This window comes from Oncorhynchus clarkii, chromosome 7, assembly GCF_045791955.1.
Source record: "Oncorhynchus clarkii lewisi isolate Uvic-CL-2024 chromosome 7, UVic_Ocla_1.0, whole genome shotgun sequence".
NCBI classification, from domain to species: domain Eukaryota; kingdom Metazoa; phylum Chordata; class Actinopteri; order Salmoniformes; family Salmonidae; genus Oncorhynchus; species Oncorhynchus clarkii.
The window spans coordinates 6,926,746-6,944,465 of NC_092153.1; the positions used below are offsets into that span (position 1 = coordinate 6,926,746).

General features: G+C 48.0%; 1 protein-coding gene across 1 annotated transcript in view; it reads right to left on the reverse strand.

Annotated features, from left to right (window-relative positions):
* Window positions 1-17,263, reverse strand: part of LOC139413988 (kalirin-like) — a 40,608-nt gene extending 23,345 nt beyond the window's left edge. Inside the window, exons 1-8 of the mRNA XM_071161873.1 lie at window positions 16,774-17,263; window positions 9,050-9,124; window positions 8,694-8,808; window positions 4,785-4,977; window positions 3,812-4,035; window positions 3,373-3,700; window positions 2,814-2,936; window positions 820-1,011 (exon numbers count right to left, since the gene is read on the reverse strand). Of these exons, the coding sequence (XP_071017974.1) occupies window positions 820-1,011; window positions 2,814-2,936; window positions 3,373-3,700; window positions 3,812-4,035; window positions 4,785-4,977; window positions 8,694-8,808; window positions 9,050-9,124; window positions 16,774-16,840 (1,317 nt within the window). The 5' untranslated portion in view covers window positions 16,841-17,263. The remainder of the gene's footprint in view (window positions 1-819; window positions 1,012-2,813; window positions 2,937-3,372; window positions 3,701-3,811; window positions 4,036-4,784; window positions 4,978-8,693; window positions 8,809-9,049; window positions 9,125-16,773) is intronic.
* Between the last annotated feature and the right edge of the window lie 457 nt (window positions 17,264-17,720).

Below are 17,720 nucleotides of genomic sequence, written 5' to 3' on the forward strand. Positions count from 1 at the left end.
ATACACACGTTATATATACACACACACGTTATATACACACACACACATTATATATACACACACGTTATATATACACACACACGTTATATATACACACACATTATATATACACACACGTTATATACACACACACATTATATATATACACACACACATTATATATACACACACACGTTATATATACACACACATTATATATACACACACGTTATATACACACACACATTATATATATACACACACACATTATATATACACACACACACGTTATATATACACACACATTATATATATACACACACATTATATATATACACACACATTATATATATACACACACGTTATATACACACACGTTACATGTATATATATACACACACACGTCATACACATGCCAACATTCACAAAAACAAACAAGTTGTAAACACAGTTGTATTTTCTGTCAAACTCATTACACATGGAGTTCTCTTTAAAGGTAGACTGGGTGAAATGATGTTGCCACCAGCAGCACCGCAGATGGAGCTGAGTGAGATGCAAGACTTGGCTCTCACACAGTCACACACAGTATCTGCACACGGCACGGGTTCACACACTGCTACAGCATGGTAGCCATGGGAACAAATAAGTTGAAGTTGAGCCACGCACTTCAACACTCTTAGTTGTTGCTGAAATCGACCCACTGCTGTTATCTTTCAGCATCTCCGTCATATCGCTGAGTCTACCTTTAATGTTAATAAAATGCATTTGCCTTTTTCATTCACAGAAAATAAATCACAAAGCTCTTAGTGATGTCCATGAGAAGGAAGCACCCAGACACACCTGTTCTGCCCCCTGGTGGAAGTCGGTGGACATGACCAGCGTGTTGCTGCGTTCCTCCAGCACTGACGTCAGCCCTTTCCAGTCCTCCTGTAGCCGTGACGAGACACACGCGATCCGCTCCGCTCCGTAGTGACACCCCTCACACAGCTGCATCGCCACGGAGACCACCCCGTCCACGTTCACACTCCCGTTCTAAGGAGGGGTCAGAGGTTAGGAGTTAAAGATCAGTGTTCATCAAGTGACGGTACCATACATTAGAGTTTACAACTCATGTCCCCAATCAGCCTCCACACAGTCAGTCAGTGCGGGAACATGGTCTGGCCAGGCAGTTGGTAGCCTAAATCCTGCCTGATGTTACTGCTGTTCCTAAAACCATTGACATACGTTAGCCTACTGTAACTACACAGAGAGAAAGTGTGTGTGTGTACAGTGTATGTGTGTGTTAAGGTTGGGTGATTGTGTACAAGCCTACATTGCCCGATTGCGACCCATAGCGATCCTCGATAGTCGATCACTATTGGGGGGGGGGGGGGGGGGGGGGGGGGGGGTATTCCTCATGGCTACCCATGTATTTCCATGGAAATATAACGTTTATTTGGAAAGTAATAAATATAGAGATATTTTTAAAAGCATTCATGATTTGTGTAAATGTAATATACTAACTATTACTCTTGTTAAAAATATGAAATGGTATTACATTTGTTGAAGAACACATTATGACTTGTTTAGGACTCGAAACTCAAAGTTTAGGATTTGAGATTTGACTTGATACTTGACGGTCTTGACTTGAGACTTGACTTGGACTTGCCTGTCTTGACTTGGGACTTGACTCGGACTTGCCTGTCTTGACTTGGGACTTGAGACTTAATTGTGACTTGTAAAACAATGACTTGGTCCCACCTCTGCTAAAGGGTAACAGAATGTCTGTACCATAGAGTTGATGATAAAGGGTAACAGAATGTCTGTACCATAGAGTTGATGATAAAGGGTAACATAATGTCTGTACCATATAGTTAATGATAAAGGGTAACAGAATGTCTGTACCATAGAGTTGATGATAAAGGGTAACAGAATGTCTGTACCATAGAGTTGATGATAAAGGGTAACAGAATGTCTGTACCATAGAGTTGATGATAAAGGGTAACAGAATGTCTGTACCATAGAGTTGATGATAAAGGGTAACATAATGTCTGTACCATATAGTTGATGATAAAGGGTAACAGAATGTCTGTACCATAGAGTTCATGATCAAGGGTAACAGAATGTCTGTACCATAGAGTTGATGATAAAGGGTAACAGAATGTCTGTACCATAGAGTTGATGATAAAGGGTAACAGAATGTCTGTACCATAGAGTTGATGATAAAGGGTAACAGAATGTCTGTACCATAGAGTTGATAATAAAGGGTAACAGAATGTCTGTACCATAGAGTTGATGATAAAGGGTAACAGAATGTCTGTACCATAGAGTTGATGATGAAGGGTAACAGAATGTCTGTACCATAGAGTTGATGATAAAGGGTAACAGAATGTCTGTACCATAGAGTTGATGATAAAGGGTAACAGAATGTCTGTACCATAGAGTTGATGATGAAGGGTAACAGAATGTCTGTACCATAGAGTTGATGATAAAGGGTAACAGAATGTCTGTACCATAGAGTTGATGATGAAGGGTAACAGAATGTCTGTACCATAGAGTTGATGATAAAGGGTAACAGAATGTCTGTACCATAGAGTTGATGATAAAGGGTAACAGAATGTCTGTACCATAGAGTTGATGATGAAGGGTAACAGAATGTCTGTACCATAGAGTTGATGATAAAGGGTAACAGAATGTCTGTACCATAGAGTTGATGATAAAGGGTAACAGAATGTCTGTACCATAGAGTTGATGATAAAGGGTAACAGAATGTCTGTACCATAGAGTTGATGATAAAGGGTAACAGAATGTCTGTACCATAGAGTTGATGATAAAGGGTAACAGAATGTCTGTACCATAGAGTTGATGGTGAAGTGCTGGTGCTGGGTCTGGAGTTCCAGGGCATGCTGGTGGTTGAGGCCAACCTCTGTCTGACTCTGCAGGAACAGATCCTTACTGTGGGCTATCCACTCGGACATCTACAACACACACACACACAGAGGGTTACACATCCACACGCACGCACGCACAGGCACGCACACACACGCACACACACACACACACGCACGCACACGCACACACACACACACACACACACACACACACACACACACACACACACACACACACACACACACACACACACACACACTTCATCTATTTAGACATGTACAGAATAATGGAGAACGGGAGAGAGAGAGAAAGAGAGGGGGAGGGAGAAAAAGGGAGGGTTGTCTGCCAATCGACCTGCTGTCTCCACCACTGCTGTTCATTCAGACAACAGATGGTCACTACCAGCGGGCTCTAAACTGTACCACCACAGGGAGACTTATACCTTTGTCTCTTCTTCTCTCTCCCTCTGACTCCCACACATACACACACACACACACTCTTTCCCCACCCATAAACACACACCTTGGCAGCGTCCTGTTCGTATAGATGCAGCTGTAAGGTCTGGTCTAGGTGTGCTTTCCGTTCAGTCCAGCTCTTCTGCAGGTGTGTCCTGGCAGTCTGCAGCCTCTCCAGCAGGGCGGCCACCTTCGGAGCTACACTCTGGAAATCAGCCCCGCCCGACAACCAGCTTCCGTAACCTTGGTTACTGCTGGGCACGTCGCTAGGGGCTTCACCGCTGTGGGCAGGGCCAAGACGCATGCGCTGGAGCAAGCTCCGCCCCTCACGGTCGATGGCATCGATGGGAGCCGTGGCAACGGTGGTACGTAGTCGGCCATGCTCCTCTAGCAGCCTGGTCAAACACACACACACGCACACACGCACACACACAGCTTGAACACACACACACAAAAACATAGCTTACTGCACCAGCCACACACACACACATCTGCATCTGTCTTACTTGCGGGCCTCATCCACGCCCTGGGGCTCGCCTACGCGGGTCAGCCCAGCCTCCAGCTGCTCTAGCTGGGCCAGCAGTTGCCCAGCAGCCCCTGAGAACTCTTCCAGGCCCAGCCGTAGCTCTGTCCACTCCACATGGTCATACTCCAGAGAACCGCACAGGTCAGAGGTCAGCTGGGACGGGTCCACCAGCTTGGACAGGCCCTCCACCGACACTAGACTGGTCTGGAGGGAGAGGGGAAAGAGAGAAGGAGAGAGGAAAGAGAGAGGGAGAGAGGAAAGAGAGGGAGAAAGGAAAGCGAGAGGGAGAGGGGGAAAGAGAGAGAGAGATGGGAGAGAAAGTGATGGGGAAAGAGAGAGGGGGAAAGAGAGAGGGAGAGGGGGAAAGAGAGGGAGAGGGGTAAGAGATAGGGGCAAAGAGAGAGGGTGAGAGGAACAGAGAGAGGGAGAGGGGTAAGAGAGGGAGAGGGGTAAGAGATAGGGGCAAAGAGAGAGGGAGAGAGGAACAGAGAGAGGGAGAGGGGGAAAGAGAGAGGGAGAGAGGAACAGAGAGAGGGAGAGGGGGAAAGAGAGAGGGAGAGGGGTTAAGAGAGAGGAGAGGGGGAAAGAGAGAGGGAGAGGGGGAAAGAGAGAGATAGAGGGGGAAAGAGAGTGAGAGAGGAACAGAGAGAGGGAGAGGGGGAAAGAGACAGAAAGAGAGGGGGAAAGAGAGAGGGAGAGAGGAAAGAGAGAGAAAGAGAGGGGGAAAGAGAGAGGGAGAGAGGAAAGAGAGAGAAAGAAAGGGGGAAAGAGAGATGGAAAGGGAGAAAGAGAGAGAGAGGTGAAAGAGGGAGGGAGATGGGGAAAAAGACAAGGGGAGAGGGAAGAGAGAGGGGGTGGGGCACGAGGATTGAGACAGAAAGAGAGAGAGATTAGAGAAATGGATAAATTATAGTTAGGAACAATAAACAGAGGCACTCCACACATACACACACCTCAAAGGTGAGTTTGGCGCTGCCCAGGTTGGTCTTGTGTTTCTGCCAGAAGGTGTCTGGTTTGATGATGAGGGCCGTGTGAATGTGGGCGGAGAACCCCTCCTGGAGTGTCCGTAGCAACGGCTTGACGCTCTCCCACTTAGAACCACGCATGTCTACGACCACCGTGAAGCCCCTGGCACTCACGTCATCACTGAGAAGAGAGAGGATGGGAGAGGAGATGGAGGGGGTCAGGAAGAGCGAGAAACAGAGAGGGAGAATCAAGTAGAGAGAGAGAGAGTAAAGGAGGTGGAGTGTCAGGGAGAGGGAGAGCGGGGATATATCAGTGTGAATTATGAGGGAAGAGAAAGATAAACTGACAGTGGGATACAGGGATGATGCTATAGAGATAATACACTGACGGTGTGATACAGGGATGATGCTATAGAGATAATACACTGACAGTGTGATACAGGGATGATGCTATAGAGATAATACACTGACGGTGGGATACAGGGATGATGCTATAGAGATAATACACTGACGGTGTGATACAGGGATGATGCTATAGAGATAATACACTGACAGTGTGATACAGGGATGATGCTATAGAGATAATACACTGACAGTGTGATACAGGGATGATGCTATAGAGATAATACACTGACAGTGTGATACAGGGATGATGCTATAGAGATAATACACTGACGGTGGGATACAGGGATGATGCTATAGAGATAATACACTGACAGTGTGATACAGGGATGATGCTATAGAGATAATACACTGACAGTGTGATACAGGGATGATGCTATAGAGATAATACACTGACAGTGTGATACAGGGATGATGCTATAGAGATAATACACTGACAGTGTGATACAGGGATGATGCTATAGAGATAATACACTGACAGTGTGATACAGGGATGATGCTATAGAGATAATACACTGACAGTGTGATACAGGGATGATGCTATAGAGATAATACACTGACAGTGTGATACAGGGATGATGCTATAGAGATAATACACTGACAGTGTGATACAGGGATGATGCTATAGAGATAATACACTGACAGTGTGATACAGGGATGATGCTATAGAGATAATACACTGACAGTGTGATACAGGGATGATGCTATAGAGATAATACACTGACAGTGTGATACAGGGATGATGCTATAGAGATAATACACTGACGGTGGGATACAGGGATGATGCTATAGAGATAATACACTGACAGTGTGATACAGGGATGATGCTATAGAGATAATACACTGACAGTGTGATACAGGGATGATGCTATAGAGATAATACACTGACGGTGTGATACAGGGATGATGCTATAGAGATAATACACTGACAGTGTGATACAGGGATGATGCTATAGAGATAATACACTGACGGTGTGATACAGGGATGATGCTATAGAGATAATACACTGACAGTGTGATACAGGGATGATGCTATAGAGATAATACACTGACAGTGTGATACAGGGATGATGCTATAGAGATAATACACTGACAGTGTGATACAGGGATGATGCTATAGAGATAATACACTGACGGTGTGATACAGGGATGATGCTATAGAGATAATACACTGACAGTGTGATACAGGGATGATGCTATAGAGATAATACACTGACGGTGGGATACAGGGATGATGCTATAGAGATAATACACTGACAGTGTGATACAGGGATGATGCTATAGAGATAATACACTGACAGTGTGATACAGGGATGATGCTATAGAGATAATACACTGACAGTGTGATACAGGGATGATGCTATAGAGATAATACACTGACAGTGTGATACAGGGATGATGCTATAGAGATAATACACTGACGGTGTGATACAGGGATGATGCTATAGAGATAATACACTGACAGTGTGATACAGGGATGATGCTATAGAGATAATACACTGACAGTGTGATACAGGGATGATGCTATAGAGATAATACACTGACAGTGTGATACAGGGATGATGCTATAGAGATAATACACTGACAGTGTGATACAGGGATGATGCTATAGAGATAATACACTGACAGTGTGATACAGGGATGATGCTATAGAGATAATACACTGACAGTGTGATACAGGGATGATGCTATAGAGATAATACACTGACAGTGTGATACAGGGATGATGCTATAGAGATAATACACTGACAGTGTGATACAGGGATGATGCTATAGAGATAATACACTGACGGTGTGATACAGGGATGATGCTATAGAGATAATACACTGACGGTGTGATACAGGGATGATGCTATAGAGATAATACACTGACAGTGTGATACAGGGATGATGCTATAGAGATAATACACTGACGGTGGGATATAGGGATGATGCTATAGAGATAATACACTGACAGTGTGATACAGGGATGATGCTATAGAGATAATACACTGACAGTGTGATACAGGGATGATGCTATAGAGATAATACACTGACGGTGTGATACAGGGATGATGCTATAGAGATAATACACTGACAGTGTGATACAGGGATGATGCTATAGAGATAATACACTGACGGTGTGATACAGGGATGATGCTATAGAGATAATACACTGACGGTGTGATACAGGGATGATGCTATAGAGATAATACACTGACGGTGGGATACAGGGATGATGCTATAGAGATAATACACTGACAGTGTGATACAGGGATGATGCTATAGAGATAATACACTGACAGTGTGATACAGGGATGATGCTATAGAGATAATACACTGACGGTGTGATACAGGGATGATGCTATAGAGATAATACACTGACGGTGTGATACAGGGATGATGCTATAGAGATAATACACTGACAGTGTGATACAGGGATGATGCTATAGAGATAATACACTGACGGTGGGATATAGGGATGATGCTATAGAGATAATACACTGACAGTGTGATACAGGGATGATGCTATAGAGATAATACACTGACAGTGTGATACAGGGATGATGCTATAGAGATAATACACTGACGGTGTGATACAGGGATGATGCTATAGAGATAATACACTGACAGTGTGATACAGGGATGATGCTATAGAGATAATACACTGACGGTGTGATACAGGGATGATGCTATAGAGATAATACACTGACGGTGTGATACAGGGATGATGCTATAGAGATAATACACTGACGGTGGGATACAGGGATGATGCTTACAGGGATGATGCTATAGAGATAATACACTGACAGTGTGATACAGGGATGATGCTATAGAGATAATACACTGACGGTGTGATACAGGGATGATGCTATAGAGATAATACACTGACGGTGTGATACAGGGATGATGCTATAGAGTTATAGAGATGGAGAGGTAGAATAACTGTGATAGTGTTACCTGGGTATGATGCAGGGGTAAAGGGATGGACAGATAGAGAGATAAAGTGATAGAAGGAGTGTTACCTGGGTATGATGGACAGATAGAGAGATAAAGTGATAGAAGGAGTGTTACCTGAGTAGGGTGGACAGAGAGAGAGATAAAGTGATAGAAGGAGTGTTACCTGGGTATGGTGGACAGATAGAGAGATAAAGTGATAGAAGGAGTGTTACCTGGGTATGATTGACAGATAGAGAGATAAAGTGATAGAAGGAGTGTTACCTGGGTATGGTGGACAGATAGAGAGATAAAGTGATAGAAGGAGTGTTACCTGGGTATGGTGGACAGATAGAGAGATAAAGTGATAGAAGGAGTGTTACCTGGGTATGATTGACAGATAGAGAGATAAAGTGATAGAAGGAGTGTTACCTGGGTATGGTGGACAGATAGAGAGATAAAGTGATAGAAGGAGTGTTACCTGGGTATGGTGGACAGATAGAGAGATAAAGTGATAGAAGGAGTGTTACCTGAGTATGGTGGACAGATAGAGAGATAAAGTGATAGAAGGAGTGTTACCTGGGTATGGTGGACAGATAGGTGACCAGTCTGCTTAGATCCTCCTGTTTCACTCGGTCATGATTGGTCCGCGCTGGGAAGGTGAGGATGGGCCCGCCTCTCTTGTCCCTCCCCCCTGGGACAGTGACATCATCAAAAAGCAACATAACACATCATTACCAGAGAGGTTTTGAACCAAGACACTCAACTAGGACATATACCGTGTCAGCCTAGGGGAGGGGCTTGGTCGGACAAGGGTAAGGAGTTAGGTGAAGGGACAAGGGAACGTAGCAAGGGAACGAAATGGAGCAAGGGGATAGAGGGAGCTTGGAAAAGAGACTAGGGAACAAAATGGGACAGGGCCGTACTCAACTCACCTGAAACAAAGGCCACTTTTTCCCTCAGAACTGTCAGCACATCCACCGCTCTCACCCCCTCCCCCTGCGCACCCCCTAGAGAAGAGAGAGAGGGAGGAGGGGGAGAGGGAGAGAAGAGAGAGAGGGAGAGAAGAGAGAGAGAGAGGAGGGGGAGAGAAGAGAGAGAGAGAGGAGGGGGAGAGGGAGAGAAGAGAGAGCGGGAGGAGGGGGAGAGGGAGAGAAGAGTGAGAGGGAGGAGGGGGAAAGGGAGAGAAGAGAGAGAGGGAGGAAGGGGTGAGGGAGAGAAGAGAGAGAGAGAGGGAGGAGGGGGAGAGGGAGAGCAGAGAGAGAGGGAGGAGGGGGAAAGGGAGAGAAGAGAGAGAGTGAGGAGGGGGTGAGGGAGAGAAGAGAGAGAGGGAGGAGGGGGTGAGGGAGAGAAGAGAGAGAGGGAGGAGGGGGAGAGGGAGAGAAGAGAGAGGGGAGGAGAGGGAGAGAAGAGAGAGAGGGAGGAGGGGGAGAGGGAGAGAAGAGAGAGGGGAGGAGAGGGAGAGAAGAGAGAGAGGGAGGAGGGGGAGAGGGAGAGAAGAGAGAGAGGGAGGAGGGGGTGAGGGAGAGAAGAGAGAGAGGGAGGAGGGGGAGAGGGAGAGAAGAGAGAGGGGAGGAGAGGGAGAGAAGAGAGAGAGGCAGGAGGGGGAGAGGGAGAGAAGAGAGAGAGTGAGGAGGGGGAAAGGGAGAGAAGAGAGAGAGTGAGGAGGGGGTGAGGGAGAGAAGAGAGAGAGGGAGGAGGGGGTGAGGGAGAGAAGAGAGAGAGGGAGGAGGGGGAGAGGGAGAGAAGAGAGAGGGGAGGAGAGGGAGAGAAGAGAGAGAGGGAGGAGGGGGAGAGGGAGAGAAGAGAGAGGGGAGGAGAGGGAGAGAAGAGAGAGAGGGAGGAGGGGGAGAGGGAGAGAAGAGAGAGAGGGAGGAGGGGGTGAGGGAGAGAAGAGAGAGAGGGAGGAGGGGGAGAGGGAGAGAAGAGAGAGGGGAGGAGAGGGAGAGAAGAGAGAGAGGCAGGAGGGGGAGAGGGAGAGAAGAGAGAGAGTGAGGAGAGGGAGAGAAGAGAGAGAGGGAGGAAGGGGTGAGGGAGAGAAGAGAGAGAGGGAGGAAGGGGTGAGGGAGAGAAGAGAGAGAGGGAGGAGGGGGAAAGGGAGAGAAGAGAGAGAGGGAGGAGGGGGTGAGGGAGAGAAGAGAGAGAGAGAGGGAGGAGGGGGAGAGGGAGAGCAGAGAGAGAGGGAGGAGGGGGAAAGGGAGAGAAGAGAGAGAGTGAGGAGGGGGTGAGGGAGAGAAGAGAGAGAGGGAGGAGGGGGAGAGGGAGAGAAGAGAGAGGGGAGGAGAGGGAGAGAAGAGAGAGAGGGAGGAGGGGGAGAGGGAGAGAAGAGAGAGGGGAGGAGAGGGAGAGAAGAGAGAGAGGGAGGAGGGGGAGAGGGAGAGAAGAGAGAGAGGGAGGAGGGGGTGAGGGAGAGAAGAGAGAGAGGGAGGAGGGGGAGAGGGAGAGCAGAGAGAGAGGGAGGAGGGGGAAAGGGAGAGAAGAGAGAGAGGCAGGAGGGGGAGAGGGAGAGAAGAGAGAGAGTGAGGAGGGGGTGAGGGAGAGAAGAGAGAGAGGGAGGAGGGGGTGAGGGAGAGAAGAGAGAGGGGAGGAGAGGGAGAGAAGAGAGAGAGGGAGGAGGGGGAGAGGGAGAGAAGAGAGAGGGGAGGAGAGGGAGAGAAGAGAGAGAGGGAGGAGGGGGAGAGGGAGAGAAGAGAGAGAGGGAGGAGGGGGTGAGGGAGAGAAGAGAGAGAGGGAGGAGGGGGAGAGGGAGAGAAGAGAGAGGGGAGGAGAGGGAGAGAAGAGAGAGAGGCAGGAGGGGGAGAGGGAGAGAAGAGAGAGAGTGAGGAGGGGGTGAGGGAGAGAAGAGAGAGAGGGAGGAGGGGGTGAGGGAGAGAAGAGAGAGAGGGAGGAGGGGGAGAGGGAGAGAAGAGAGAGGGGAGGAGAGGGAGAGAAGAGAGAGAGGGAGGAGGGGGAGAGGGAGAGAAGAGAGAGAGGGAGGAGGGGGTGAGGGAGAGAAGAGAGAGGGAGGAGGGGGTGAGGGAGAGAAGAGAGAGAGGGAGGAGGGGGTGAGGGAGAGAAGAGAGAGGGAGAGGGGGAGACAGAGGGAAAAGAGAATGAGGAGGGGGTGAGGGAGAGCAGAGAGAGAGGGGGGAGGGGGAAAGGGAGAGAAGAGAGAGAGGGAGGGAGGAGAGGGAGAGAAGAGAGAGGGAGGAGAGGGGGAGACAGAGAGAAAAGAGAATGAGGAGGGGCAGACAAGGTGATATAGACAGATAGTTACATTTCAAATATCCCTGTAAACCCTACTTAGTTCCTCGATCACAAATGAACAGCCACATCAACAACAATCTCCCCTGGAAACAGAGGGAGAAAAATAACTAGGGTTTGAGCAGCAGGCTGTAATGACACTATCACATTAAATGACTGTAAATAAATGTGTGTGTGTTGTGATTATGTGTATGTGGTGTGTATAGGTTGCTGTGACAGCATGTAGACAGCAGACAAAACCCATCTGGTGTTTAGGCCTGTTAGTGTAATCTGATGTGGGTATAATCCTGACTGGAACAGCTGGGGCACTGGGGCATAGGGCAGGGACAGAGGTAGGGGGGATGTTTGCAGAGGGGACATGTGTCTGTGTTAGTGTAAGCTGGAGCACTTGTGTGCGTGTGCGTGTGTGTCTGTGTGTGTCTGTGTGCGTCTGTCTGTGTATGTGTGCGCGTGCGTGTGTGTGTGTTTCTGTGTGTGTGCGCGCGTGCGTGTGCGTGAGTGCATGCATGTGTGCGTGTGTGTATGTGTGTGTGAGCGCGTGTGCGTGAGTGCGTGTGTGTGTGTTTCTGTGTGTGTGTGTGCGCGCGCGCGTGTGCATGCGTGTGTGTGTGTGTGTGTGTGTGTGTGTGTGTGTGTGTGGTTCTGCAGTCTCCCATACAGTACCAGAGGAAGTAGAGTGAAGGGACAAACCTTCTCACCTGCCTTTCCTCAGGCTGTGTGTGTGTGTACAGTATTTGGAAAGGGTAGGGGTAGCAATGGATGACAGAGAGAAAGGGATGAAGGGCAACGTTGGAGGGAGGGAGGGAGGGAGGGAGGGAGGGAGGGAGGGAGGGAGGGAGGGAGGGAGGGAGGGAGGTAAGAGTATGTAGCTCAAGGGGTCTAGCTGACCTCTCCACGTCACTAAGAGGTTATTCTCTCACTGTATACTGTTTATCTGCTCTGCAAGCAAACCATCACGTGTGTGTGTATGCATGTGTGTGTGTGTGTAGTTGTGTGTGTGTATGAATAGTAGGTGTGTGTGTGTAGGTGTGGTGTGTATGTGTGTGTGTAGTTGTGTGCATATAGGTGTGTGTGTGTGTGTGTGTGTGTGTGTGTGTGTGTGTGTGTGTGTGTGTCCAAGACAATAACATTCTAGTCCACATTAGAATGTCATTGAATGTCATTGTGATGAAACATTTTGTGACAGAATGGAGGAAATAGCTTGCTGAATGTTGTTTGTTGAAAGGTTTATGTGTGTGTGTGTGTGTGTGTGTGTGTGTGTGCACGCCTTTGTGCGTACATGTGTGTTACAGACGTTTTGGCTTCTCCTTATCGATTGTGAATTCACCCATGAAAACGATGGAAAGAGGAAGCACAAAGAAATGAACATGAAGGAGTGAAGGACAGGAAGAGGAAACCAATGTGACAGGAAGCGTGGCACTCCAGACTTCCTATAACACAGAACTCCAGGGAGTGGCAGGAAGTAGAAATAAAATAATTGTACCAAACCAACCGACGCGCTGTTTATCACACACATCGATACGCACACACACATACATACACACGTACACATGCAAACACACACACACCAAGACTAATAACTCCCTGCGGCTGCCAGCCGGTGACTGGAAACATCACACACCCCAATACGTTCCATATAACAGGCAGACAGGGCAGGATTTAACATCTTCAGGTAAAGTGGAAGATTAACAGGACTGTTTCATATCTTTATCTTTGCATTTATATGTTCTCTATTCCCCTCTGAAAACGGCAGGTGCTAACGCTTAGTCACGCTGGCCCTGTAACCGTGCTGCCAGATGTTTACCCTGCAAGACTAAAAGAGCATTGCTTGTACAACCACACACACACCGCACGCAGACAGACAGCCAGACGGTGTGCAGCCGAAGGCGGATTACTACTACTCTGTGTATCTGACAGAGAATCTGACACACACACGGCTAAACAGACCAGGCTGGTCACACGAAAGAGCAGGCCAGGCCACAGACAGCGCACCACCGCAACACAGATTACAACTACACTACGAGATTGAGAATAAAGCACACAGACACACACACACACACACAGACACACACACACACACACACACACTATTCCTAAGCAGTTTATAGACAACACTGCAGTGCATTCATCACCACCAGTGTACCCCCAGACAGGGAGGCTCTGAATGCTCTATATACACTGTATATACAAAAGTATGTGGACACACCTTCAAATTAGTGGATTTGGCTAATACAGCCACACCCGTTGCTGACAGGTGTATAAAATGTAGCACACCGCCATGCAATCTCCATAGAAAACATTGGCAGTAGAATGGCCTTCCTGAACAGCTCAGTGACTTTCAACGTGGCACCGTGATAGGATACCACCTGCCCCGGTCAATTGTCAGTGCTGTTATTGTGAAGTGTAAACTTCTAGGATCAACAACGGCTCAGCCGCAAAGTGGTCGGCCACACAAGCTCAGAGAACGGGACCGCAGAGTGCTGAAGTGTGTAAAAATCATCTGTCCTCAGTTGCAACACTACCGAGTTCCAAACTACCTCTGGAAGCAACGTCAGCACAATAACTGTTTGTCGGGAACTTCATGAATGGGTTTCATGGCCGAGCAGTCCCACACCAGCCTAAGATCACCATGCGCAATGCCAAGTATTTCTTTGGTTTGTTTTGTTTTTTTTTGCTCTGCTGTACGGAATCTGGACACTTCTCTTCATGGCTCCTCGTACTCTCTCCTGTCTGTTTGTGTATCTGGTCTTACACACTTGTTCTTCATTTCTAATAAAACTTAACTCTTTGCTAACCTGTAGCCCCTCCCTCTCGTAGACAAGTCAGGAAAAGCAACATGCCTCATGTTTTTGGGTTAAAAAGTAGAAAGCAATGCCAGGAAAACACGACCTGCCCAAATGCATAGTGTCAGGAATAATGTTCTGGGGATGTTTTTCACAGTTCAGGCTAGGCCCCTTAGTTCCAGTGAAGGGAAATCTTAACGCGACAGCATACATTGATATTCTAGACAATTCTGTGCTTCCAACTTTGTGGCAACAGATTGGGGACGGCCCGTTCCTGTTTCAGCATGACAATGCCCCCGGGCACAAAGTAAGGTCCATACAGAAATGGTTTGTTGAGATTGGTGTGGAAGAACTTGACTGGCCTACATAGAAACCTGACCTCAACTCCATCGAACACCTTAGGGATGAATTGGAACTCCGACTGCGAGCCAGGCCTAATCGTCCAACATCAGTGCCCGACCTCAATAATGTTCTTGTGGCTGAATGGAAGCAAGTCCCCATAGTAGTGTTCTAACACAGTGGAACCCCTTCCCAGAAGAGCGGAGGCTGTGGGAGCAGCAAAGGGGGGACCAACTCCATATTAATGCCCATGATTTTGGAATGAGATTTTCGAGGAGCAGGTGTCCACATACTTTTGGTCATGTAATATACAGTATATATACTGTGTGTGTGTGTGTGTGTGTGTGTCAGTCATCTAGGAATGGGCCATAATGGCACTCATTCACCATGAATTAATATCACCAGCATGATTATTACACTAGCATGCTAAAGGCACAGAGGACTGAGCAAGGGGAGTGTGCACCAACAAATCCTTTGGGACTGCATCCCAAATGGCACCCTATTCCCTATATAGTGCACTACTTTTGATGAGAGCCCTATAGGCCCTGGTCAAAGGCAGTGCACTATAAAAGGGAATGGGGTGCCATTTGGGATGCAGTCCTGGTATCCAAGGTGAGTAGGCCCCTCTGTGCCGGTCTATTGATGTAGTGTGTGTGTGTGTGTGTGTCTGTCTGTACTGAGGCAGGTTTATCCATCTCAGTGGGAGAGACACCTAATCCTGAGCATAAACAGGGCATTAACACACCGCTGTGTTTGAATATTCCCAGCACAGGGACCAATGATAACCTTAGGAGGAAGAGGGGGAGAGAGGAGGGGAGGGGAGGGGAGGGGAGGGGAGGGAGAGGGGGAGAAGCGTTGAGAGGAAGAGGAGGAATGAAGAGAAATTAAGAGGAACCCTTCACTGATCGTTGCGAGTAGCAGCCAGGAAGCAGATCACAGGCGCGCTGTGACAACCTCTCCCTCCGTTCTCTCCATGTCTTACAATGCCCTTAGGATGAGACAGCCTACTGGGATGCATCTCAATAGTCTTAAGTCCTTTCCCTCTCAATATCTATTTTCCTCCATCTGACGTGAAACAATGTTGCTTTCACCCATCCTGTGTTTTTCAGGTCAGTGCTGATGAAGGAGAAGATATCATGGACGAAAAGAGGCATGAAGAGGAAACAATTTAAGAGTATTGAGACATAGCCCTTATATTCCTCACTAGGCTGTAGTCCTCTCCTTTTGGCCAATCAAGGGGATGAGGCATCCACCACAGTGTGTTGTCCAGTGTCTTCAGATCAGTGTAGATAAAGGAGAGGAAACTAGGAGAGGACCCCTGTTTAGACTAGATGCAGCCCTGTGGACCAGTTGGGACCTCTGCCATCCATGCTCACTAGAGAGAGCGCACACACACACACACACACACACACACACACACCTTATTTCATGTCTGATAGTCATGCATAATCATCATGTGTGTGTGTGTGTGTGTGTGTGTGTGTGTGTGTGTGTGTGTGTGTGTGTGTGTGTGTGTGTGTGTGTGTGTGTGTGTGTGTGTGTGTGTGTGTGTGTGTGTGTGTGTGTGTGTGTGTGTAACGGTAGCTAGTGTCTTACTCCACACACAGCTGCGGTAACATGTTTGCTCCGATACAGTGGCCTATAGCAGCTGTACATGCTTACTACACACACAGAGAGGATGAATGGAAGTGCTGACGATTTAACATCACGGCGAAAAGCCTCGGGCCTGTGCTCGGCCGTTTGTGGATTGTATAAAGATCAACGCGAGACAGAATACGGTCAAATAAACATTCACATAGATTATGTGGGTGTGTCTGTATTGATATCGTTTTATAACACCGCGGATCAAATGCTGCAAGCTACATAGAACATATATAGGCAATGCTGCTACTGTACTCCCTCTCTCTCTCTCTCTCTCTCTCCCTCTCTCTTTCTGTCTCTCTCTCAATTAAATTAAATAGGCTTTATTGGCATGGGAAACATGTTTACATCGCCAAAGCAAGTGATCATGATGGATCCTCAATCACACAAACTGACCAAAAACTCAACGTATATGCTTCGTCCTCCCTGACCATGCACGCTGCGGTGAAATAGTCTAATTCTATAATGGGATGAATATACAGCTCTGCCAATGCTATTTCTCACGGTAACGGACAGGCACATTCCTGCACGGTAACGATAGGCTACATCCACCCATACCCGGGGCCAGGCAGCTGTGACCAATCCCTCCGGTTTAGCCTTTTCACCCATTATCGATCTCGGCACGGGATGCCGTTAACACCCAGCCTGCCCACCTGCTTTGGCCAACCCGTCCTGACCGGCTTCGCCGGGTCCGGTTTGGGCAGGGTCCCCGGGATTCATCCTCTCCGATAGATCCTCCACGCCTTCAACGAGAGGCTGGCCGGTTCTTTTTTTTTCTTCTTTTTTGAACCCCTCGGTATGCAGAGATGGTCGTTACCGGGAGAAAGTCAGTCAGTCATCGCGCGGCCCCGTCCCCATGTTCTCTTCTGTATCCTAGCAGCGATTCTCGTCCGTAGTCGCGCGCATTCCCGTTCCTCCGCTACTGTCACCGTGATCCTGCGCGGCATCACATCACATCATATCCCACGGTATCGCCTTGCGCGCTTTTGTTCAGTAGTTGACTAGTAGGCCTACCGAAAACCGAGGCGAAAGCTCGTGCAGCATGCTCCATTACTAGCCAACTACAACCGACCTACCGACCAATCTAACAATAGCGTTATACCGAAACGCACCCGGTGCAGATGACTCGGGCTCAGCTGACTGCATGAGCACCGACAGTCCCGAGCCTGTCCATGCACGGCGCGTGCAACCGGAGGCGAGGCAGGCCCGTAGTATAGACTACATACGTTGCCTGAAGTGATTCAAGAAGAACATCATCGCTGTGCTGTAGGAGGGGCTTTCCCTTATTCCCTGGCAGGCACTATAAAATCAATGCGCTCGATCTATGCCGTCATTCATCCACCAGTCTTCACATACCAAGGACGATGGCAACATCATGGTTTGCTTTGTTCTTCCCAGATTAGAGAAGAGGGGGCTATCTTAATGGGGTCAAGCTGCCTATATTTGATGCTGATTGCATAGCCTAGAGAAGCTACCCTTTGGTTATTGCATCACCAGCCAGCCTCCTCTTATTTATAAAAGCAGTAACCGCCTATCTAGAAAAAAACACCGTTCCCGGTGACATCACTCAATTAACCGTGACACCCGCAACATCAATGTG